We start from the raw sequence: 23681 nt of genomic DNA, 5'->3' as shown, positions 1-23681 counted from the left end.
GTTCAATGAAAGCCCTAAAAACTGCCACGATTAAGAATTGTGCTGCAGTTGTGCTGCCACCCAGTTGTTTACTTAACTCAATACAGTGTTTTCAATGCGTTAAGTCGTTCTGTTGGATCTGAATGCTGTGTGTTTTTAGTGGCTTTTACATGTTTGCCTTACTCTTTTGATCAAGGAGTGTTTCACAAATGACTCATACATGGCCACTTGGTAGGCAGCTGTTAACGGTTTCTATTTAAACTGTGTGTGAATAAAAAGGTGAGAGAGAAGCTTTTATGGATATACTGAAACATTTAAGAGAGACTCATTCTGTAAAATGTGCAAGTCCTTGAAAGGCAACCATGTGTGTGTGTGTGTGTTTGTTTGTTTGGGTTGGTTGATGCAGCAGGACAATACCAGCATTCAGTTCTGATCTGGCTTCATGGTGCATAATTGTGTGAAACTGCAGGAAGAACAGAACCTGCATGAAAACATTAGAATATATTTTTGAGATTTAGGATTGGTTTCTGTCAGCTGCTCAGTGTCTCATAGGTTTGGGTCTCTGGATCATCAGAAATGAACATCTTTTGGTTACTCTAGGTATTCTCTTCACAATGTAGAGATAAGATTGTCCTTTAGGATTAAGCAGTAACTCTATTTTTAGTGATGTTTCCTGGGAGATTTTTTACCATGTTCTTGCCATCATATTCTTGATTATGGCAGCCATGTGTCAAAATGATACCGGATATCAAATGAATCAAAATGGTTGCTAAGACATTTTTCCAAGGCTGCTCACAATTTTAACCGGCCTTGGCTGCCAAATTCCTGTTGTAAGAGATGTGTGGATATACTGAATAAGTAGGTATTGTAAGCTGCACAGTTTTGGGTAACAGGTTTAACAATGTTTTTTCACAGTAGGAATACAAGCCGGCCATATACATGTCTCCCAAGATTACTAGCCACCCTGTGTACACACACAGGGGTGCAGTTCCCTACTCACATAGTTGGGACTAAACCCCATAGAACACACTTTCACCTGTTTCTTACTAAACAGGCATAGGATTGATTGCCCATAAAAGCAAGCCCAAGAGTAAAGAACTATGGTAATGTCAGCACGTTCCAGGAACCCTCTTTATTGTGAGATTTTGGGGTCAGTGTGAAAGTTTGTTTGGGCCATGGATGAGAGCCAGGAGGCTGAGAGGTGTTGTAGAAAGTGAATATGCTGTCTGTAAATATTTATTAGTAATTTCTGTTAACTGTTTCATATGAGGGTTCCCCCTTTCTGTAGACTGCTTAAAGGTCTTTTTGTATATTCAGGGGTAAGGAAGTGCTCTAAAGGAAATGAATAAATAAAATGTGCTGCTTATTTCCCCCCTCTTAGCTTTCCTGGTTATCAGTGGAGAAGCTTTGGCAGACAGTTCCTGTGATTAGATGCTCATTAGGCCTAGAGAGAGAGTGTGCCCTCATCCAGGCGGTGGCCTAGTCCTCATTTCTCCCACTCCACTTCTTGCTTCTCAGCCATGTTTGTTGTTTTTCTGTTTTGCATTAATCATAACTGTTATGGCGAGCACAGGTAGTGTTAGTCCAAAGGGAAACGTTCTTCTTCTTTGACTGCAGTTGAAGAGTTCCAAAGTACCCAGGTTGGGTTCAGGCACTGCTGGCATAAGCCTAAGCAAGGGAGGTTGACATATTGTTGGAATACAAGTTGCATCATCCCTAACCATTGGTTTTCCTGGCTGGGGCTGATGGGATTTGGAGTCCAACAGCCTCTGGAGGGCAGTGCATTGACAACCCCTGCCTTAAAGGTTCTGAGAAGACAAAGGATAGTGTTCTGTTCTTCCTTCGTTTGCTCTGAACCCATTTGGTCAGAGGTTTCTAGTACCTAAGTTCACAGAATTTTGTGGCCCTGACATATAAATACTGCTGCTGGAGTTGCACTGGCACAACCATGATGCAGTGCTAGCATAGATCCCTGAAGCTTCACCAGTGAATTGACCTTAGTCGGAGTGCTGTCTTGAACTGTTCCTGCTGTACTGATAAACTTCAGAATGTGAAGGCACAACTTGTGACATTTCAGAAGTCTGAAAGGGGCCAATGAAAGTAAATAGTTTCCAGGGCTGAGGTGGGAAAAAAGGAGACAAGGCTCTAAGGCCCATTAGAGCTTCTCATAAGAACACAAGAAGAGGTTTCTGGATCAGGACAGTGGCTCATCTTGTATAGTATCCTGTTCTCACAGTGGCTGACCAGATTCCTGCGGGAGACTAGCAAGCAGGACTCAATCACATTCTCCCCTTCCGTGCTTTCCAACAACTGTCATTCAGAAGCTTTTCTGCTTCCACTTGTGGAGGCAGAAAATAGCCATCATGGCTAGCCACCATCAAGTCCTCTTCTCTGTGAAGTTGTGCAATCTTGTCCTTCCTTACAATGAGCAGAAGCATAAAAAAGCTCATGTACTTATTCTGAGTAACTTAAAGAAGAGAGCCGTCTCTTAATGGTTGCAGGATTTGATCTAATTTTGTGCCAGATACTCAGTTATTGGTAAGTTCTCCATATAATTTGAGAGCTGTAGTTATAGCTTCATGACTAAAAGACATGGAAATGTATGGTATCCTAGGCAGTAGGAACTACCGTATTTTTCAGTCTATAAGATGCCCCCATGTATAAGACACCCCCTATTTTGGGGGACTCAGATTTAAGAAAATGGGGAGGGGGGAAAGAGATGTATCTGTGTATAAGATGCCCCCTAATTTTTGACATTATTTTTTAGGGGGGAAACCTAGTCTTATACACGGAAAAATACAGTAATATACAGGGGCTAATGTCAATATGACTGAAATGATTCCAGTAGAACCTATGCACCAGGGCACATAGGAATGTAGGAAGCTGTGTTATACTGACTCGGCCATTGGTCCATCTAGTTCAGTATTGTCTATATTTAGTGAGTGACGCTCTCCATGTTTTCAGATAGGAGCCTTTTCTCCAACTCTGCTTGCAGATGTCAAGAGATGCTCTACCACTGAGCTATGGTCCTTCTCCTGGTACCCAACCGCCTCCCAATTGCTCACTTTTATTTAATGGTATATTGCTGATAAGACTTGCTTTTTGCAGTATGAATGTGCTATGCATAATGTAATGAATCACGAGCTTTTAAATATACCGGTAGTTATATAGTTGAGATACTCTAAACACAAGCAGTTTGTGTGTGTGTGTCTGTTTTGAGGAGAGCTGCCAGCACTTAGCCTGTGGTCCACAGAATTATTAAATGCAGTCTATAAAGAAGGCAATTCCGCTGTCTCTGTTTTTAAAAAAGCTTTATTGCTGTAGATAAGTGACTATATTTGTTAATTTAACATGCTCGGCTGTTTACTTGTTAAGAAAGCTGACCGGCCATGTTGCATGATAAACATTTTCCTCTGTATTTTTATTATTACACAGAATGTAGACATTTCAAGACCTCCTGAGGAAGCCCTTGTAACTGTCCCTGCTCACCAGTGAAGCCCGTGTCCTGATCAGCTATGAAACGTGTGGTGCTTCTTTTCATCATATTATATTAAAATTATTTCAATCGTTCCAATCACTTTGGAATCATCCACAGATAATATCAGTTTTTGTGTAGTTCGTGGCTTTTAGAAATCAGACAATCAAATCTTTTTCTCCCCTATCCCCTGGATTGGAACTAATTGGCTGAGCCATCTGATTAATGGCTTCTCTGATATAACACTTGATCAATTGGTGATTGCTAATTTTAAACCTGATGTTTTATGTCCATTAAGGCTTGATCGAACACTCAAACCCTGTTGGGAGATAATATGGGGCGGTTTTCTATTAGTGAGTATTTTTCTTTTCTCTGGAGTGATTGGATTGTTTTACATTGAGGAGCATAATTAATAGTATTTCTACAGTTAGTTCCGCAGCTAGTGAATAGTATCAGCAATGTAGATAGTCTGCTAATTCATAGAATCATAGAATTCTATAACTGTTTAATAGTAGCTTGTGGGAGATAGTGTATTTGCCCCCGACATTGTGGAAGATGTATTTCTGTGATTTCAAAAAAGGTCTGCAAAATTTAATCTATTATGGGATTGATTATTTAAAGTTTAATTTGTACTTAAACACCTATTTAAAAGAGGCTTTTCTATTTTCGTTCAGATGAAAGGGAAGGCCTCTTCTGAGATGTTGCCTGCTATGACACAACTAAACGTTATATAAGAACAAAAGAAATATGCTTCTTGCTTCGGGACTCTTTTATTTTATTCAGATGCAATTTCTGGAAATTTCATGAATTTTAGTCCGCTAATCAGTAGATTCAATCGGTCAACTAAGGTGTTTTTAATTGGGTAGCAGCCCTAATTTATAATTTATATGAAGAGGACTCGTAGTAGTAATGTCTTAATTTGTTTTCTTTATTAAGTAGAAACATAGAAATATATTTCTTCTACAGTTTGGCAAACGGAGGCAAACTGCTATTGCTTACTCCCATGAAGTTACTAGACATTACTAATACCAGGGTAAACAAGCATTTGAAACACATCTGGATAGAACCACTGTCAATATGGAGTAAAGAAATGACACTTGTGGAAAGGAATAATACATAACTACTCCTTTCCCTGCTGCTTTTCCATTCTAGGCTGTAGATGGTGCAAAGTTGGGTTGCTGAGGGGTGTGGCCTGGGGAGAGAAGGGCATGTTGCTGAGGAGGAAGAGGAGGAGCCTGAGGAGAGTCCTGAGACCTGGGCAGAGAAGACCCCAAGCCTGAAGTTCCCAACCCCTGGCATAAATTTACCTCCTCTGAGATTTGAAAGCAGCTGGGGGGGGGGGGGTTGGTTCTGAGAAGAAAACATTCCAGTGCACACAGTGGCATTTGTGCCTCAAGATGATGCTCTAAAATTCCAAAAGGAAAAAAGGTGGAGCTTTCCCATATATCGAGGTGGGCCAGTAAACTGCAATACCCTAAAAAAAACACAACCCATTTCGTACTTCCTGCCAGCCAAACAAACAAACAATTCCCAGGGTGATTCACAAAACCAAACCAAAGCAGTGTAGTTGCTGCTAACTTACATACTCTAAATTATAAGCATCTTGTAAACAAGTTTGGTAGATTAGAAAAAGGTTGTGTCACTTGAATCCTGCATTGCCACATATAAACAAAACTATTATAGGGGCCAGAGATGTTCCCAGGAACAGCCTCTCCCCCAGCAGAGGCACTTGCTTTGTTCAACTGATTTTCACTAGACTAATTTCATGTTGGGGGTTGGGGCTGTAGAATCAGCTTCAGTGGTGCTGATGATTACATTGCTTAGATCAGGAGTGGCTAACCCATCAGCTTCTTATTTGAAATGTTTTTGGCAATTTCTCTCCCCTCCCTGCTTCAACAGAGCAAAGAAAACCAATGGCATCAGCATCACTGTGAATAAATAAAACAAATTTGTGGGAATTTTGAGTGGGGGAAGTGGGACTTTGAGGGAAAACAATCAGCTAAAAGTATATAAAAGAAAATACAAATAGAATGAACTGGGGAAGGAAAGAAATGGGTTGACTTTAGATGGAAAGATAATAAAAGGTATTAATTTCCTTCTTTGGCCTTAGCCCACTTTACCATGCTTCTCGCAGTGTTGGGCATGGGTCAGTGCAGCCCTCGGCCGGAAAAGGTTAGCCATCCCTGGCTTAAACCCAGGAGTTTTAGTTTTGTAAGATCGATATCACAATTATGGTGATATCTAGTGACGAAGGAAGGGAAAGGAGCACATATCCTTGTGAATCTCTAGGAGGTCTTGCATTTGAGAACTGAAAGAAAACTGTTCTGCAAAGATCCTAGATACTGGATTTTTTGTTCTTCAGGACTGGTTAAGATTTCTGTATCTATGTATATCTTGGATTCCATTAAGAGGTTTAACTGATGGCAATCTCAAAGGCCATATGCAAGACCCTACAGTGCTTTGATTAGGGATCTCATTCCTACAGTGCTTTGATTAGGAATCTCATCTCTTTCCTGGATAATAGCCAAGGTCAAGCATAGGCAAACTCGGCCCTCCAGATGTTTTGGGACTACAGTTCCCATCACCCCTGACCACTGGTCCTGTTAGCTAGGGATCATGGAAGTTGTAGTTCCAAAACATCTGGAGGGCCAAGTTTTGCCTATGTCTGGTTAAGGTAATACAGGGAGGAGAGAATCTGGAAGAGTACAGATACTACCAATGTCTTCATTCTAAGAGATTTAGTTCATTCTTGTTAACTGAAACCTATAAATTTTATTTAAGGGTAGAATAACAGCTCATTTTTTGGTAGTCTCCGAGAAGGAGAATAACATCTGTTATACTGCTAGTGGCTAGCAGGCCTTGCTGAAAACTGATACCTGTACAGGTGTCATATGAATGTCACCTTCTTTCTTCTTTGATCTCTGTTCTGCACCAGGTAGTCAGTTTGTAGAAGTCAATGTGTAAATAAATGGAAAATGTATTAGCAGCAATTTTCTTAAAAGTTGCCATGATCCATGCAAACCTACACTGGAGCAGGTACAATCATTAGGATGCCATGGCTATGTGTCTTACACATTTGTGTATCGTACTTCCATTGAAGAGTAGGATGACTCATTTCTCCTGCAAAGAGAGAAGTTCACTGCTCCCAAATACCTGGAAATCTCACTTTTGGGGGGATGTACCACTTCTGATAAGTGAAAAGTTGGTTCAGGAGAAAAGTTGGTTCAGGCTTTTAGAATAAAATGATGGTGTGCTTGATGGTAGGTAAAGATCATTGGGGCACTCATTAGAGCTCCTTGGGTACACATCTATCTGGCTCATTGAAAGGAAAAAATGTTCCTATTGTGCGGAAGAGTTGAGTATCAGATGCAGTTGGCTAGGACAAACTCTGAAAACTCCAATAGGAGTTTGAAAATGTGTGAGGAATGTTGGAAGCTGCTCCATATGAAATCAGGCTCTTGGTCCATGTAAGCCCAGTATTGCAGTAGCTCTCTAGGGTCACAGGCAGAGGTATTTTGTATTGCCCACTAGCTGAGATCTCAGGGATTGAACTTGGGATCTTCTGCATACAATGCATGGGGTCTACCTTATCTAGTTGCCCTGATCTGAACACAACTAGAAAATGATTTGTGCATTTCATTACATTCTGTAGTGGTAACACAAAGCCTATGTATAAATAGCTTTTTTTGGCCTGAGCAAAAACTATGTAGGGCAGTTTAACTTGACCTCAAGGATCAAGTAGCAACTTGCATCCAATGGCTGCCACTAGAATGACTGTGGTCTAGGATAGACTGAGCTTCTAGGATAAAGATTTACAATTGGCAGTCTTTGAGTCCCTGGGGGGGGGGGTGATTTTTGGTTGTTCAGACATTCTACTTGTGTATAAAAACAACTTGCAAGTGGGGAGAAGTGCACTAAGCTTCACCCACTGTTTTTCTCAACACTTGAGTCACCAAGATGTAGCTGGGCTACAACTCCCATCATCCCTGACCACTGGTCCTGCTAGCTAAGGATGATGGGAGTTGTAGTCCAACATCTGGAAACCTAAGGTTGAGAAAGACTGATCTAACATGTACAACCTCTTGTATCTGTGGAGGCTTCCTTAAGCAATTTCAAACCTTTATCTTCCTGGGTCCTTCATCACACTGGAAGCCTCCATGACTGTAGGAGGTTCTCTGCTTCAGATTTTGACATCCCAACTTATGGAGGGTGATGGAGCCGGAGCTTAGCAATTTGTCTCTGCTTGCTTGTTGTTTTCACATGCCACTGGAATGCCCAAACAGACTAGTATGTTGAGTGTTCAATGTGTCATCACATATCTTATCTGTGATGAGAGGTGGTAGTATCACATAGCTCGTTGCCTAATACACTAGTTATCGGTTTAAAGGGAAGGAAAAGTATTGTGTATAGGCATTGTAGCTGGGTTCAAACTTGTGACTCTCAAGGATCTCTCTGTCCTGGACTTGTGCATGTGTCATTGCATTGACTGTGATAACGAAAACACTTCATTTGGGTTGTTCAATCAGCTAGCAGCATGTGCTTATGTTGGTGGTTCCCAGTGAACACTGGGGAAAAAACCAGACTTCTATCTAGGGCTACATAAGGGGCCCAGGCCTAAGACCAAGCATTCAAAGTGCAAATGAACCCATATTGGGATCTATTCTGATAAGCTGGTGTTCAGAACAATGGAACTGAACACTGATGCATATTCAGAAATGTATTCCAGAATGATGGAACTTGTTACAACACATGAATATATAGAGGAACCAGATAAGACAAAATATTGTGATTTCATTCAACCCAACTCTATGCATATTTTCTGGGAAGCGAGGCTTCACTGATATCGGTGGGTCTTATGCTAAAGTAAATGTGCATAGGATTACAGCCTTAATTTTACCCTATTTCCATGAACTACCGGTAGCAAAGGAAAGCCCATAGGTAGTGAGAAGTGTTCAGGAATTGGCCAAAGAACAAGCATTGTTTTGGAGTGAAGTATATAAAGCTTGTTGTCTTGTTCTCTTTTCAGAATGTATGCGTTAGCCGCTCTCGAGAAGAAGCTTTGAGGACTGTACCTAATCATTTGTAGCAGCCTTGACCTCCCCCTGCCAGCACCGTCCCAAACTGCAGAAGCAGTGCTAAGGAAACCACTCAGGGACCTGAGAATGAAGGCAGCCTTCAAGGAAGCCAAGCAACACAGAAATGCATGCACTCCTCCTCTTCTTGAAGACGGCGTTTCAACTGCCTGGGTCTGGCACAAGGCAAAGTTGGCGTTAAAGGTTGCAATGGACCAAGTATTTGTGGAACAGAGAATGAAATTGCTTTTATAGTAATATATGTTGTCTTTATCCTGTTCTTCGACTGTGGATGTTAAAAGTATGAAGTGCTGGTGTCTCTCTTAATGTCAGCTTTCTTCTGCAATACTTTCCTAAGCCTTTCTTGCTGTGATTTCCTGTTTTATTCCTATATTATATATAAAATCTTTACTGAACATAGAACAGGTGATTCTTCATCTGACGATTCGTCCAACTATTTATTTTAGTATACAACAAAAGGTACCACCAGTCTCTTTGTGAGATATATTAATCCAGTTAATATATCAATTTTAGCAACCAGCAGTGTTGTCCACTTCAAGTCATTGCTTTGCAGTGAAACATTTGATTTTCTTTCTTTCTTTTTTGGTACCTGCACTAATTTCTAGGTAATTTTACTAAAGGCTCCACTTGATGCTTCACATCATTTAATGGAAAGCCAGAATAGGTAATATTTTCCCAAATGCACTCCATCTATCTTGTTGAAATGTTCCAGAACTCCTGGGTTATTATTTTTTGAATAGTGTGTGAATAGTTTCCTTTCCACATCATGCATACGGCAAACCTATTTTGTCTGCTTATTGAGAACCGCATATTTTACTTAACTATTTTTACCTGGTGTTTTTTTCCCTTCCCTTTTACACTCCCTCTAACTCCAAACCCCAAGCAGAGAAGCCTATGAAAAGGGAGGATTTTTAATTGACACTAATGTAAACATTGCTCCAAATGGAGCAGATACTAATGCAATAAAACGATTAGCATGGTGGTTACCAGAGGTGAATGGCTATAACAGTGCAGGGAAGGTACAAGACAAATTACTAGAGAGACCAAATTATTATAAAGCGCTCCTGAGTTATTGGCATTAATGCAAGCTTGTTCTTACCCATCTTCTTTAACCAAAGTCAGAGATGGAAGTATTACCTGTTTTGGGTTTTTATTTTTTATTATGTATTGGTGATATTTAAGTTAAAATGCATTGGATGGGTAATATGAAAGTGATCCTTTATTGCATATCTTCTACTTTATTGATGAGAACAGGATTTGCATATTCATAAATGGAAACAATCTCCCCCCTCCCCAAAAAAAGAGGACTCAGGATTCTTTCCTTCTGTGAACCTTAAGCAGCCACATCTTGGCCTCGGTGCATTCCTTGAGTGGAGCTCAAGAGCATAGTGAAGAATGGGGCCCTCTAGGACTTTCAAGTATTTATATGCAAAGAGGGATACTATGCTGTAAGTGAACTTGTGAAATTGGATCAGTCCTGCTTTAGGGTCACAACCCAACAGGGATACGCTCCAGATATATCCTGTTGAAATGAATGGGAGGCATGTGAAAGAAATTCCTGTTAGTGATAAAACTTCATGCATGTTAGGCCAGTTGTGTTTGTTGTACTAAGCCAACGTATAGTGTAAATAATCTGTCCATGTGATACAAATCAGCAAGCAGCAGATTAGGTGCCTGTTGGTTCTTGAACCGACCCGTGTGATTTGAATGCTTTTTTGCCTTGATGTCTGTGCTGGTACCTCATCGAACCTTGTCATGCTGTTAATGTTAAGAGTTCTCTGCAATGGACTATGTAAGCTTTGCCAAGTGGGGACTCGTTTATGTGGCTGGGTGCTATAATGTAACATACTGCCGTGTTGTTCATTTCTTTAATAAGTTAGCTTAGCAATATATTCAGCGTTCTGGAGATAAGCCATAAAGCCAACCTTATTTCAGAAACATAAAAAGGACTATGTTAAACTATCAAACACTTTGAAAGCGCTTTAGCTGTACTCCATCCTTTAAGATAATATGCCTTGACATCATAATGTATTTATTCAGGTAGATCACTACTTACTGGAGTAGATAAAAAGGGAGAGTTCTGCTGTTGGCCCACAGTAGAGTATCAGCTGGAGAAGGGGATTTTGCGTAATGGCTTAAATCACAGATGAATCGTGTCAACAGCCTAGGCCTAACTTCTCTAGATGTGAGCCACAAATTATTATTATTATTATTATTGGCTACTTAGTAGGCTTGAGTTCATCCCTGAAAAGTTCAGGATTCATGAGCAGAAAATTGTGCAGGTATAACTTTGGATTTTAAGTGGTAAATGTGGTTCCTGTAAGAAAATACTCTCCTCTGAGTTAGCTAAGCCTGCAAGCTAGCCTTCATTGGTGGGTGTAGCATTTTCTTCTAAGCTTTTCTTAACCAGAAGTATTTGCTTTCTCTCTCTCCCCCCCCCCCAATCTTCATATTTCTCAACGTGCTGTAAAACTGTGGCTAAATATTTTATGTATAGTAAGATATTTTTATAGGCTACATCTAAATATACTGTGATAACAGTAGTTTCTATTTACAAGATTGTATAACTGAAAAAATTGTTGTGTGCAAGAATAAATTATAAATGTATGTTGATACTTGAGAATGAAAATACTTGGAAGCTCTGGATTCTAATTTAACTTAAAGATGTGATGCTAATTCCACAATTTGGAAATAAGCCCCTTGGAAATGAGTTTGCTTGCTTCAAAGTAAATGAGTTTAAAACTGATATGTTAGATGGTTGGTGTGCCATCAGCTTCATCTGGGTTTCTAGAGATCAACTAATCCAGAAGACCTCTTGTATTTGTTGATCCACAGGACTGCTTCATACTCTACTTTTGAAAGTGTGAATGTGAGAAGAGTGTTTCTAAAAATATGGATCTGACAGGTACATTTATCAGAGAGTTGCCATGACTAGCTGTTTCCTTTGAAGTGTACACTTGAATGAAAGCCAGTAGCTTTGCTTTATATGAAATGCCTCTCAGTAGGTACTAGAAATGGAAAAGGTTATGTAAATTATTTCCTCTTGTCATAACATGTATAGTAGACCCAAATGATTTCGAATGAGACTAATTCGGATGTGACTGTTAACTCACCTAGTTCTAAGGATATATTTGGCCTTCAGTATAATCTTACATGAGATTTATTCCAAGCTAATAAACATTGTTTTAAATTGTGAGGGATGCTAATTGACTTTTCTCTCTCCTGGATTTTTTTTTTGTTGACACTTCAGGTGTGTGCAAACATGTCCAGCTCAAGTGCAACGATGTTCAAACTGAAATCTGTCAAATTGGGTCAAGCATATATTTCAAGTGCTATTGATGAACATTGAGTCATTTCCAGGTTTTTTATATTCTACAACAACAGGCCAGGAACTGTGAGGTTTGCTGGAGTTAGTGCTAGATGAACTGTCACCTTGTTGAGGCATCAATGTTTGGTTTTGAGCAGCACTGCTTGTAAGTATTTACAGTACATATGTTTTTTAAAAGTGTTGCTGGCACTTTGAGACTAGCAGAAACAGGTGACTGCTTCTTTTAAACACCTACTCCCTCTTCAACCATAATTTATTTACCCCCTGCCATTACTCTTGAAACGACTCTTAGGCTGCCATTGCCAGTGTTTAAATAGCACTGTCATTGTTTCAGGTTGTTTCCTGAAAATGCTGGATTAATTTGGATCAAAGAGAATCAGAACCTTATTTCTAGCTATCAAAGAGTGCTATTTATTTAATGTAGTGATGCAAGTGTAGCATTGTATCCTGGCATGTCCATTTTATAGGGCATAGAACCCACATGGTTCGTAGCTGCTGAGACAAAAGGACAGCATTAGGATAGTCACAAACTCTTTTGTCTTCATGACTGCTGTATGATAATTCTATGAACACGCATCCCTCTCTTTTCTTAATTCATTGTAGCAGTCTTTGGCCAGAATACATTGTCTTAATGCATGCCTTTTAAAGATGCCTGTGACTAGGGTATAGCCCACTAATAGAGCCGACAACAGCAGTACAGTCCTTTTGCTATGCAGTAAATATTCTATAACTCTCATCACTTTCCCAGCTGCCATCACTCATCACTCTTTCCTCGGCCACCCTTTCTTTCCATCTTTCCCATCTTCCTGTGTGTTTGCATCATTCCTTTTAAACTGAATTGTTGAGAGATTTCACTCCACAGAGAATAACCACTTCTTAACAGATTTTAACCGGCTGATTCCACAAAGTCAGGGTTTATAAGATGCTGAGATCATGGATTGCTTTCATTTTTGTTTAGGATGGAGATAACTGCGGTTAGGGAGTAATCTGTTAATTGTGCCTCACAAGTTGGAGGCTTTAAATGCTTAAAGCAGACTGAACTCCACCCTGCTCAGTATTTAAAGCTCCCCTATTTTATCTTAGTCTGAGTCTTTGTTATTGACAAAACCCAAAAACATGGGAAATGGTGTGATGGATCCTTTTTTCACCCTATTCCAAACTTATTTTTGAAAGGTTGTTTTGTAACAACAGATAGAAAATGACCCTTCCTGCTAGTCAGCACTTTTCCTCCTAGGACCAGTGGGATGATCCTGGGATCAATTCTGCCCTGCTCACTATTATCTTGTGTAGCCCGCATTAACCACAGACTGGTGGCTAGGAAGGATCTGTCTAGAAGTGTTCTATTTTACCTGAAAGTTACCAGGCATCTCACACTACAAATTCTTGAATGTTTGTTTGTGTACCTGATGTTGTGAAATGAAATACTGTGTAATGGGTGAGGACACGGAGTTGGCAAGTACAAGCCATGCTTTGGTAACGTGGCACAAATAATTCATTTTAAGAATTTTAACTAATATAGTTTAATGTAATTAAGGTACGTCAGTAGCTGGGTTAACACTATGTGCCCAAGATGCAGCAAAGGGTTGGCTCTCATGTTCCCACTTCCCATTCTCCTGTGTGGCCAGCTTTCAGTTTCAAAGAATGTTGATGTGTCAAACAAACCAATTCCAAACCATGGGTTATGAAGCTGTCTTGTTTAACCAGGTAGTTTTGTAGACATTAGCTGCTGTCTTGTAATTCATAGTATTGTTGTATTTCCTTTCTCAGCTGATCAAGGAATTTTCACTTTCCTTTACTATGATGTTTGGAAATAAGCTGACAAAGTAGTGCAGGAATGGGGAAACTGAGGCCTAGGTGGGAGGCAAAACTATCTCTGGACTTTCTAGTCCAGACCTCCTACTGGCCCTTCTTTGCATATGCTGTGTTTTTGTCTGATTAGACTGTGTTCTTGTAGCCTAATGCAGTGTTTTTCAACCTTTTTTGGGTAAAGGCACACTTGTTTCATGAAAAAAATCATGAGGCACACTACCATTAGAAAATGTTAAAAAAATTAACTCTGTGCCTATATTGACTATATATAAAGTAATTTTTCAATTTTTCCCACGGCACACCAGGAAACATCTCGCAGCACACTAGTGTGCCGCGGAACAGTGGTTGAAAAACACTGGCCTAATGCCTCTTGCTTGCCTGCATGGAGAATAGAAAGAGTGTGTCTCTGTGTGTAGAAACTAGCCTGATTTACAAAAGTTAAATTGAGTTGCCTCTCTGCCCCTTCCAACACTCGTATGCACCCCCAAGAAGGATGTGTGGCCCTTGAGCTGAAAAGGATTCCTGATGGCAGTATAAATAAAGAAATAGTTTAAATGTTACGGAAGGTAGTTGGCAATTTTCTGTAATGCTTCTGTAATGTTAGTGCTAACCAGATAGAGGGAAATCAATTATGGAATAAATAATGAAACCTACATTCCAATAGGAAATACCTTAGTTAATACAGTTTTACTTTTACTTGTAGCTCTAGGAAGTGGCCTAATATGTCCAGAGGTACATTCTGAATTTAAGGAAGATTTAGAACAGGGGTCCCCAAACTAAGGCCCGGTGGCCGGATGCGGCCCAATTGCCTTCTAAATGCGGCCCGCGGACGGTCCGGGAATCAGAATGTTTTTACATGAGTAGAATGTGTGCTTTTATTTAAAATGCATTGCTGGCTTATTTGTGGGGCATAGGAATTCGTTCATATTTTTTTTCAAAATATAGTCTGGCCCCCCACAAGGTCTGAGGGACAGTGGACTGGCCCCCTGCTGAAAAAGTTTGCTGACCCCTGATTTAGAAATTGCTGTTACCAAGAAAGTTGCCTGAGGAGAATTCAGTTTACATCAGACCAGTGCTTAGCCCGGAGTCATTTTTAAACTTCCGAATTTCATGAAATATCTGGATAATCACCCAGAGTCCTAGCTGTCAAATCTCGTGTAGACTGCCGTGACAGACCTATATTTAATTTAGTATTACCTCAGTGTTAAAAAAGTAGTTCACAAATGCATAGTGGTATTTGTAGCTGTGGAAACTTGTGCTTTTGCCTATAAAAACAAACTCCTAGGAAGTATTGTACTGCCTGACTCTTTAGCCAAAGTGTCTGCTGTTGATGCCTAGAGAATAAATATTTTTAGTAACCTATGAAACCTGGCACTTGGGAAAGATACGTCTTGCAGCAAGCTGGACTTAACAAATCATGTGACTTTCAACAAGAGTAAGGCTAGATTTGTAGCTATCAAAACAAAGAGTTTTCACAGTAGGGATATTTCAAGTGGTGCGCTTCTGCCTTGAAGCATAACCCAACTTTCAAGAAGTAAAAATATTAAAGCTAAAGATTCTGTGTATCTTAAAAAGAATCATGAATGTTTAAAAATGCAGTTGTGTCCCTGAGCATCCCAGGGGACCATAGCCTTTCTAATGGATACCAGAGCTCTAATGTTGGTGCCTCCAAAGCCTAGGGCTGAACCAATGGCAGAACACTGTTGGCGTTAGAGCTAAAAAGGGAGTGTTGCTCTGGCATTGACACCCTGAGGATTAATTCCAAGGGACATCCATTTTAGGCCTCAGGGGAAGCCATTGCAGGGAAGGCAATATTTATGGTAGTGGAGTGGGGGAATTAGGAATACTTGGTAGCTACGGCCCCTGCAGGCTAGCAAGAATATCCTCAAAGTCAGTGGTGGCTTGTGCTTAAAAGAGCCTGCTTCGTGGGTTAGTGTCCAGGTCCTTCGCTTTCAGACATCAAGGAGGGTAAAATAGGAAGGGTAGCGTTTCAGATAATAGATGTATTTTTATTTAGCCTTCTAAGCTTATCATTTCATATTTCCAATCAAGTAACAATCCATAATCAATACATTGGTTTGGCAGCATTCCTTCCCTGTTACCCCACCCACCCCACAGTTTCAACATGCTGTACATGTTGTAGGGTGTTTCTGCCTAGCATAAAAATCTGTTGTCCAGATCAAGATACAAGGTAGCTATGATTAGTTATCACATAATGTGTATTTAAATACTCCTACGGGAACTAGTCTTCATCTTCTCAAGCGTGCTGAGGCGTTGACTAGACCTGTATTGGCTGGCAATGAGACCAAAGTTAGACCTAAACCACACAGGTCTTTAACAGCAGGTTCTTTCAAATGAGACCTGCCCACCATCCTTCATTATAGGTGTGTTTCCCGGTCTCATGCATGCTTATTTAGACGTTTGCCCAACTGCATTTAAGTCAAGTTCTACCTCACCGTGTGCCCAATACAGCTTGATACCTGGAAAAATAAATGACAAGATGGCACCTCCTCCCCCACTTACACATCCATAAACCAACTAGGTTGGGAGTTCTATTTGTCTTCCAACACTGAGGACAGGACAGCATCCTCAAAGGGGGCCGGGGGGCACACATACGCACAGCTTTGTTCTCTAGCACTTCACTTACTCACTGGGTTGCAGATAGGGGTAGTTGTAGTCCATCACATGTTTTTGAATTAAAAAAAGACTACTTTCACTGTCTTTTAGATGGGAATTCATCCATGAACTACTTAAAAGGCTGTAAACTTGCTGGTTTGAGGGCCTGAAAAGCACCGTAATCAATTGGTGCCACTTTTTATTAATTAAAAATAGCAATAGTTGAAGCTCAGGATCAACCGAAAGAAAACTCAAATTATTTAATTTGATGGACGTTAAAAACTGCCTAGCCATTTCACTTTATTTGAAGGGTAGCACCCTTCGATAACCTCTTTCACCTCTTGAGCAAAATATACAGCATATACATAATTTTTTCCCCAAACGGATAACTACATTCAAGTAACCACATACACAATTTACATTTTCCCTACTGCAGAGAGAGTCATTTACATATGATTCAAAAAGGATACTTAAACTCAACCATGCACAATGAAGCTACCGCCAGTTGCCAAATAGTGAGCACAATTAGTCGCTATTGAGTGTTGTTCGGGATGGAAGGAAAAAGACAACGGTATCCTTTGATCACATTTCGCATGGAGTGCTAAAAAACATCCATTTTACAGCAGTACCTGAAAGTTCCTCTGTGCTGATAAACTATTTCTCTAAAAGGCGTTCAAATTTAGGGTTGGTGAAGGAGAACCCAGCAAAAGCAGATTGATCCATAGAGTCTATTAAGTTTTTGTCACTGTATGATAGCCGTGGCTTCTCACTCAAAAACTCTCTGTCAAAATTGCTGTAGTCACTTGCTGATTTCTGTACAGAAGAGAAGCAAAGGGCCGAAAGAAAGAAAGAAAAAATTAGTCAAAGTGGCTTCCGTTCATCTTGCCCTTGCTCAGTAGGAGTCCCATTTCATTTTAACAAGCTCAGACAAACAACTGCAACATGAGTTTGGTTGGCTACACTGCTCCAGCAAGTAGTAAGTAGGAATTTATCACACATCAGGTGGAGATTGTTTTAGCAAACAATCACCTGTAATGTCTAGTAATACTCGAATCCAGAATGTCCTGCACACCTGCATCTAGCCATAATTTGCTACCAGCAAGAAATAGGATCAACCACATATTGGGGGCAGAGCACAAATTAGCATACAGAAGGTTCCAGCTTCAATTTCAGATACCTTCCACACCCAGAGTCAGAAACTCACTATGGTTGGGATGGAGATTATACATCAGAAATGGGCAGTTTTATCGATGGGAGAGCCAGTATAGTATAGCAGAGGAAGATGGGTTAAAATCCCCTTTCAAGGGGAATGGTCAATCTGCAGCAAAAGCACAGTGACAAAATAAAGAATATATACTTGTTAATATTTGGGAGCAGTTACAGTCTTAGACTAAATGGGCCCATTCATTTAGCGATTGATTCCAAGGAAGAATTAGCAGATAACCTCAAACACAATAAATATTTTACACCAGTAATCTGCATCTTTCTTCAAATCACAGCTGTTCTGTTCTGATAGTATTGGGACAAATTACTCTTACTCAGCCTAATGCTCTTACTAACAGGATGATGGTGAAGATAAAAACGAGGTGGTCTGCAACTTCATATATGAACTAGCCTGACCCACATCTCCTGGATTAATGGAACTTCGTTGCCCACAGGCTCTTGCACTTCCACTTCCCAATGTAGTTCTTAAAATAAAATTCATTTTGATTGAGAGCACATAAATCCATGCATATTAATTTAAATGTGTTATTTCTTGTGCATTTTTTAATGCAGATAAATATAGAAACAGGATAGAAGGTAATGTACTGAAAATTCCTTTTGCATTTTTCCTCTCCATCAACTAATGATATAAGAAACTGCATTTGGAAATTATCTAAGAGGAGAAAAGGAAATCAAGATAAATTCTCATGGGTGGGAGGCAATGTTCTACTTCTGCTTAGATCGCTGGGTTGCACTTCTGAGTGTTCTTTGATTTTACAAATCATCTCTGGCAGTCTGCAGTCTTCCCATTTGCTACTGCTGCCAAAAATCCCCAAGATGTGCTTAGCTGGTCTTTCTTGTGAGCGTAGAAGGCATTCTGTGTACCATGTGGCTGCTAGGAACACAGGAAGCTGAAGCAGACCATTCAATTCAGAATTGTCTATGCTGATAGGCACTGGCTCTCCAGGGTTTCAGACAGCAAGCCTTCCCAGTCCTGTCTGGAGATTCATGCAAAGCAGATGCTCCGAGCAATGGCCCTTCCCCATGGGTAATGCTGCTCACTGTTATATTTTTAAAAGTGAGGTCTTTTCAGTTTTAAGTAAATCACTGCAGGTTTTTTTAAAGGTAAAGGGAAGGATTTTTCCTCAAAAACAAATTCGGTAAACAGAGATCTTGGACAATTGGTAGGCACCCTCCTTCAGTTTCCCAGAATTCAACTAAAACTGAGGGGAAGGTATCATGAGGTGATTCCTTCCATGTGGCTTCTTTAGTCAGCACAGGGGCTGGGGAGGCTGCGGAGTGCATGAGAAATATTAAATGGGAAGAAACACACACACACCACCCAGGGCCACATTAAATTTCTGAAGATCCGCGCAAAGCAGGCAGAAAGATAGAGGCTCCATAAGAACTTTTGAGAAACTGGAGGACAGGTTTTGACACGACATGAGAGTGAACAAACTTAGGACATGGAATGGAAATAGACTGATTTGTCCATGTCTGGGGTGATCCCTTATAGACCGTCTTGAGCTCTCTGGACAGGCAGGTGGAATGTGAATGCAACAGATAAAAGCATCACAGTTTTACACTTTGCTAGATTCAAAAGGATACCTACCACTTTGGGTTTGAAGGGCGGTTCCACTTCCCTCTTCTCGAGTGCTGTCCAATTAATCGCTTTGAAGAAAGAATGATCTCTGATGTTTCCAGTTATTCCCAGTCGTCTTGTTGGATCCCTTTCAAACAACTACAAAATATAATGCGAATCCGGCTTCAGTTACTTGGCCTGCAGATCACATTTCTGATAGAAACTATGACTTTAGCTGCTGTTCAGAAAAATAAGACGCTGGACTCAATGGAATCGATCTAGGGCAGTCATTGTGGCCAGTTTTAGTCGCTATTGCTGGCAGCAGGAAAAGCTGCTTTGGATGGGGAGAAGGGCTGGTATGTATGCCATATGACCACCCAGTTGTATACAACATAATCTGCAACAAGGGGGCATATTATCACTAGGCTGCATGTGACAATGCAACAAGACCCTCCAGTCTTGCATCTGGTTATATGATTATTGATTATTTAACAAAAATCTTTGCCTGGAATGCAGGGCACTTAAGATCTATTAACTAGCTTAAGATATTCTCCAGGCCCCTTTCCATCTTCCCAAACAGAAAAACGATTTAGCCTTAGCAAGTGTCTACCTTCTCTAGTATATCCTTAGATTCCTTGGTAATCCAGCGAGGGTAGTGAGGTGTGTCCACACGGATTGACTCAAATAACTCATCCTCATCATCACCATGGAAAGGAGATTGTCCGATAAGCATCTCATACAGCAAGACTCCAAACGACCACCAGTCCACAGAAAATGTGTATTTTAGGCCTTGCAGGATCTGTTGTCGTTACAAGAAAACAACAATGTAAAATGCAATGGGAAGCTTTCCTAACTCCCCAAGAGTTGTACAAATCAGGATTTTGGCATTTCACAATTTAAAGCATTTTTTCCTCTCAGTCCTTTTATCACATTCTCAGTCCTTTTATCAGCATGAATCACCTTTGATTCATTGGCTGCGTTGGGACTCAACGTTAAACTATTTACTTTTGAGTTTACCTCTGACGGAATGAGATGTGGGCTGTAATCTTTTTGCCCACCATGTTGTGGCAAATAGGTAAAGGGACCCCTGACCATTAGGTCCAGTCATGTCTGACTCTGGGGTTGCAGTGCTCATCTCGCATTACTGGCTGAGGGAGCTGGTGTACAGCTTCCATGTCATGTGGCCGTCACAGGGATTCGAACCGCCGACCTGATCAGCAAGCCCTAGGCTCTGTTGTGGCAGATAGTAACATCCAATTGGGTTGAACAAGTTTACCTGTACTGAACATTCTGGCCTGAACCCATAATATGTACCACAATTTCAACTGTGGTACAAACTGTGAGCTTGAAGAACCTAGGAATAAATAAACTCAGCATATAGATGGCTCAGGTGTAATTTTCTACTCAGGGTATGGTCATTCCCTTTCATACTGGGTTCCCTAAGCAATGTCTAACTAGGCTTTATTAAGAGCAGGGGTGGGAAATCTGTGAACTGTCGGATTCCATTTCCCATCAGCCCCAGCCAGTCTGGCCAACGGTCAGGGATAATAGGAATTCAGTAATGTCAGGAGGATCAAAGATTAGCAACCCCTTCCTTAGGAGATAACATGAAACTCTACTAATTATATATTCAGTAAGCCCACAACTTACTGTATTTTTCACTCCATAAGACACACTTTTTTTCCTCCTAAAAAGTAAGGGGAAATATCTGTGCGTCTTATGGAGTGAATGGTGGTCCCTGGAGCTGAATTTCCCAGGGGCCAAAAGAGGATCATGCTTTTTATTTTACAAAGGGAAAAGGGAGTGTTGAAAGGACCCCGCTCAGCAGCTGATCAGCAAGAGATCAGGAGAGAGATAAGAGTCCCGGCTCCCTTTCAGCCCCGCCCTCTTGCCCAGGCCTCCATTGTTGAATGTGCTGCAGAGGGAGGTTGTTTGTTTCCCCAGCGACATGTGACTGGCTGATTAGATTATCTGTCTGGAAACTGTAGAAAAGGCTCCCTTTCCTTTAGAAGCTGCAAAAATTTTAGCTGATCCTCAAAAAAACAGGGTTTTCCCCTTTGCAAAACTTTTAGCTGATCCTCAAAAAAGCCGCAAAACTTTTAGCTGATCCTCAAAAAACCAGGGCTTTTCCCTTTGCAAAAAAAGCCACAAAACTTTTAGCTGATCCTCAAAAAAACAGGGCTTTTAGAAGAGGAAAACCAGAAAATTTTTTTTTCTTGTTTCCTCTTCTAAAAACGAGGTGCGCCCTATGGGGCGAAAAATACGGTACATGTGGGTTATGTTCCATGTGCCTAAAGCCAAAATCATGTATAGTCAAAACATTCTGGGTGCAACGGCGGATGAGATAGCCAGTCTTTCCCCCCGATGCCTGCCCCCTTTAAAAATATATATTATTATTAATATTAATATTTGCCAAGTGTGTAAAGTTGAATGCACACAAGTTAATTGTGGACTTCTAAATGGCTATTTCAAGAGTTGGTATGTTGCACATGTATTTCCCTTACTTCAGGCGCTATGTAGTCTGGAGTACCACAGAAAGTTGTTGCCTTGTTCTCACCAAACACATTCTCTTTGCACATCCCAAAATCAGCAATTTTGATGTGACCTTCTTTATCAAGCATCACATTGTCTAGTTTGAGGTCTCTGTGTGAAAAAATAAAGCTAATCAGCACAACCATTCAAATTAGACAAAAGCACCCCAGTGACTTAGCAATTGCATCCACTTAAAGGTATTTGCTTTCAACCTCATAGGATACTTTCAGCATTAATACAGTGGTACCTCTAGATACGAATGGGATCCGTTCCGGAGCCCCGTTCGTATCCTGAGAAGTCTGCAACCCGCAGCATCACTTCTGCGCATACGCGGGTTGCGATTCGCCGCGTCTGCGCATGTGCGACCTGCCAAACCCAGAAGTACTCCATTCCGTTACTTCCAGGTTTGGTGCGTTCGTATCCCATGCCGTTTGCAACCCGCAGCGAACGCAACCCGAGGTACGACTGTAAATAGTTAATGGCATGTCTACCAGAGTGGAGAAGACACTGAAGTTGGCAGATAAGTAAACAAATAATTTGCACAATATTTTTTTAAATGAAAACTAAGGCAGAAGAAGGGCTCCAATGCGAACTCCATGTCAAAAGCATGAATTAAAATAAGAAATCCACGGGAAAATGAAAATTAAGGCTTTTGAGGTGGAGGTGCTATGTAGAATCCTTAATGTGTCTACTCTGGGGCACAAGGAAATTTTGCATTGGCAACAAAGGCCTTCACCTCTAAATAATTCAACAAGTTGTGTTATTTATCATGTTTACATCCAACACAGAAATATTGAGTTTTAGTCACATATTTTCTGTTTGCCTCTGGTGCATAAACCATTTGTTTTCATTTACACAGATCCATTATCAAGCCACATTAACAATAGTCCACCGCATTGTGCAATTAATTATAGATTTAACCGGAGGGGTAAATGCTGCAAAAGAGTCAACAAGCAAAGCTCCAGCTATAGTCTAGGTTCTATCCTACAGAAATGTGTTCATTATTTGCACTCTGGTCTTAAGACAGCAGCCATAAGAACCAGTTGCCAATAAACTTAAACCACACTTCAAAAAAAAAAACAAAAAAAAAATACTGCCAAGAAGCCAGTAGCAGAGAATTAAGGATGCATGCAATCAACAAAAATTTCCAAAAGTTTCAAATGTTGTGTCTTAATGAAGCTTGATAACTCTGTACTGAAATATGTACAGGAGGGTGGAAGAAACGGTATTTCCCTACCCATTTTTGACAACTTTCCCTTTTTAGAATGGCTGCAACATCCAGTCAATTCATTGCTGAGATTAAAAGCTTTCCGATTAGTTAAAAGGTGCTCTCATTAATTGAGCAACACCTTATTTTTAATAAAAGTGCCAGGCATTATCCTTGAAAATACATTCTCAAATAGGATAGAGCAGCTTTTCTAAAATGTTGCCTGGTGCAACACACACACACACACACACACACAGGCATGTACATATGCATAGCACATCTAAAAACAATGTGTCCCCCCCCCCCTTAAACTGTTGTTTTATTCATGTGCAAGTTTATATCCAGCAATTAACTCTGCAGCAGCCCCAATCTCTAGCAGTTTGCATCTAGCATTGTACTAAAGTGAAAAGCTGCCAAAAGCTGTTACTGGCCAGTAATGATATCATGAAAGTCCGTGTTTCATATGACATCAAGAAATTCTTTCCTTGTTGGTAGCTGAATTCCCAAGAGCAGCAACCATTGCCAAGGCACAGTCAACTGCCATTTCTCATCATGAAAAATTTAGACAAAGCTTCTGTAGAAGCACACAATACAGCTCTATTTAAGTTCAAGTTAGCAGCCCTCCCACTCACAGGACTGATACTTGTAGATTTTTTTAAAAAAAACTTCCTTCATATTATTTGCATAACTACTTCACTGGAAAACAGGACATTAACAAATAGCTAACTTGCAGTTTCAGAAAATGTTGCTAAATATAAAATGCTGCAGAGTAGCTTTTAAACTGACTCTTAGATGAAAGCTAATAGGAGACTGAGTGCGGCTTATGAAACTGTAGCCCACTTAGTACAGTCTTCAGA

The 23681-nt window shown here is 40.5% G+C and overlaps 2 protein-coding genes across 6 annotated transcripts in view; one reads left to right on the top strand and one right to left on the bottom strand.

The window, feature by feature from the left end:
• Nucleotides 1–11743, top strand: part of PFKFB4 (6-phosphofructo-2-kinase/fructose-2,6-biphosphatase 4) — a 70806-nt gene extending 59063 nt beyond the window's left edge. For 2 of the 3 annotated variants that reach the window (XM_033140746.1, XM_033140743.1), the window contains exon 14: nt 8481–11743. In XM_033140746.1, coding sequence (XP_032996637.1) covers nt 8481–8540 — 60 coding nt within the window. In that variant the 3' untranslated portion in view covers nt 8541–11743. Of the gene's footprint in view, nt 1–3414; nt 3502–8480 lie in introns of all 3 variants that reach the window. The other variant, XM_033140745.1, reaches the window with a different exon arrangement.
• Nucleotides 11744–16571: 4828 nt separating this feature from the next.
• The window catches only part of PRKCD (protein kinase C delta), a 56436-nt gene continuing 49326 nt past the window's right edge, over nt 16572–23681 (bottom strand). For all 3 annotated transcript variants that reach the window (XM_033140742.1, XM_033140740.1, XM_033140741.1), the window contains exons 15-18: nt 21590–21728; nt 19696–19884; nt 19116–19244; nt 16572–17113 (exon numbers count right to left, since the gene is read on the bottom strand). In XM_033140742.1, the coding sequence (XP_032996633.1) occupies nt 16955–17113; nt 19116–19244; nt 19696–19884; nt 21590–21728 (616 nt within the window). In that variant the 3' untranslated portion in view covers nt 16572–16954. The remainder of the gene's footprint in view (nt 17114–19115; nt 19245–19695; nt 19885–21589; nt 21729–23681) is intronic.

The sequence above is a fragment of the Lacerta agilis genome, chromosome 2 (genome assembly GCF_009819535.1).
Source record: "Lacerta agilis isolate rLacAgi1 chromosome 2, rLacAgi1.pri, whole genome shotgun sequence".
Lineage (NCBI taxonomy): Eukaryota > Metazoa > Chordata > Lepidosauria > Squamata > Lacertidae > Lacerta > Lacerta agilis.
The sequence above is the reverse complement of the archived record's forward strand: the minus strand, read 5'-3'. Positions and strand labels throughout refer to the sequence as shown.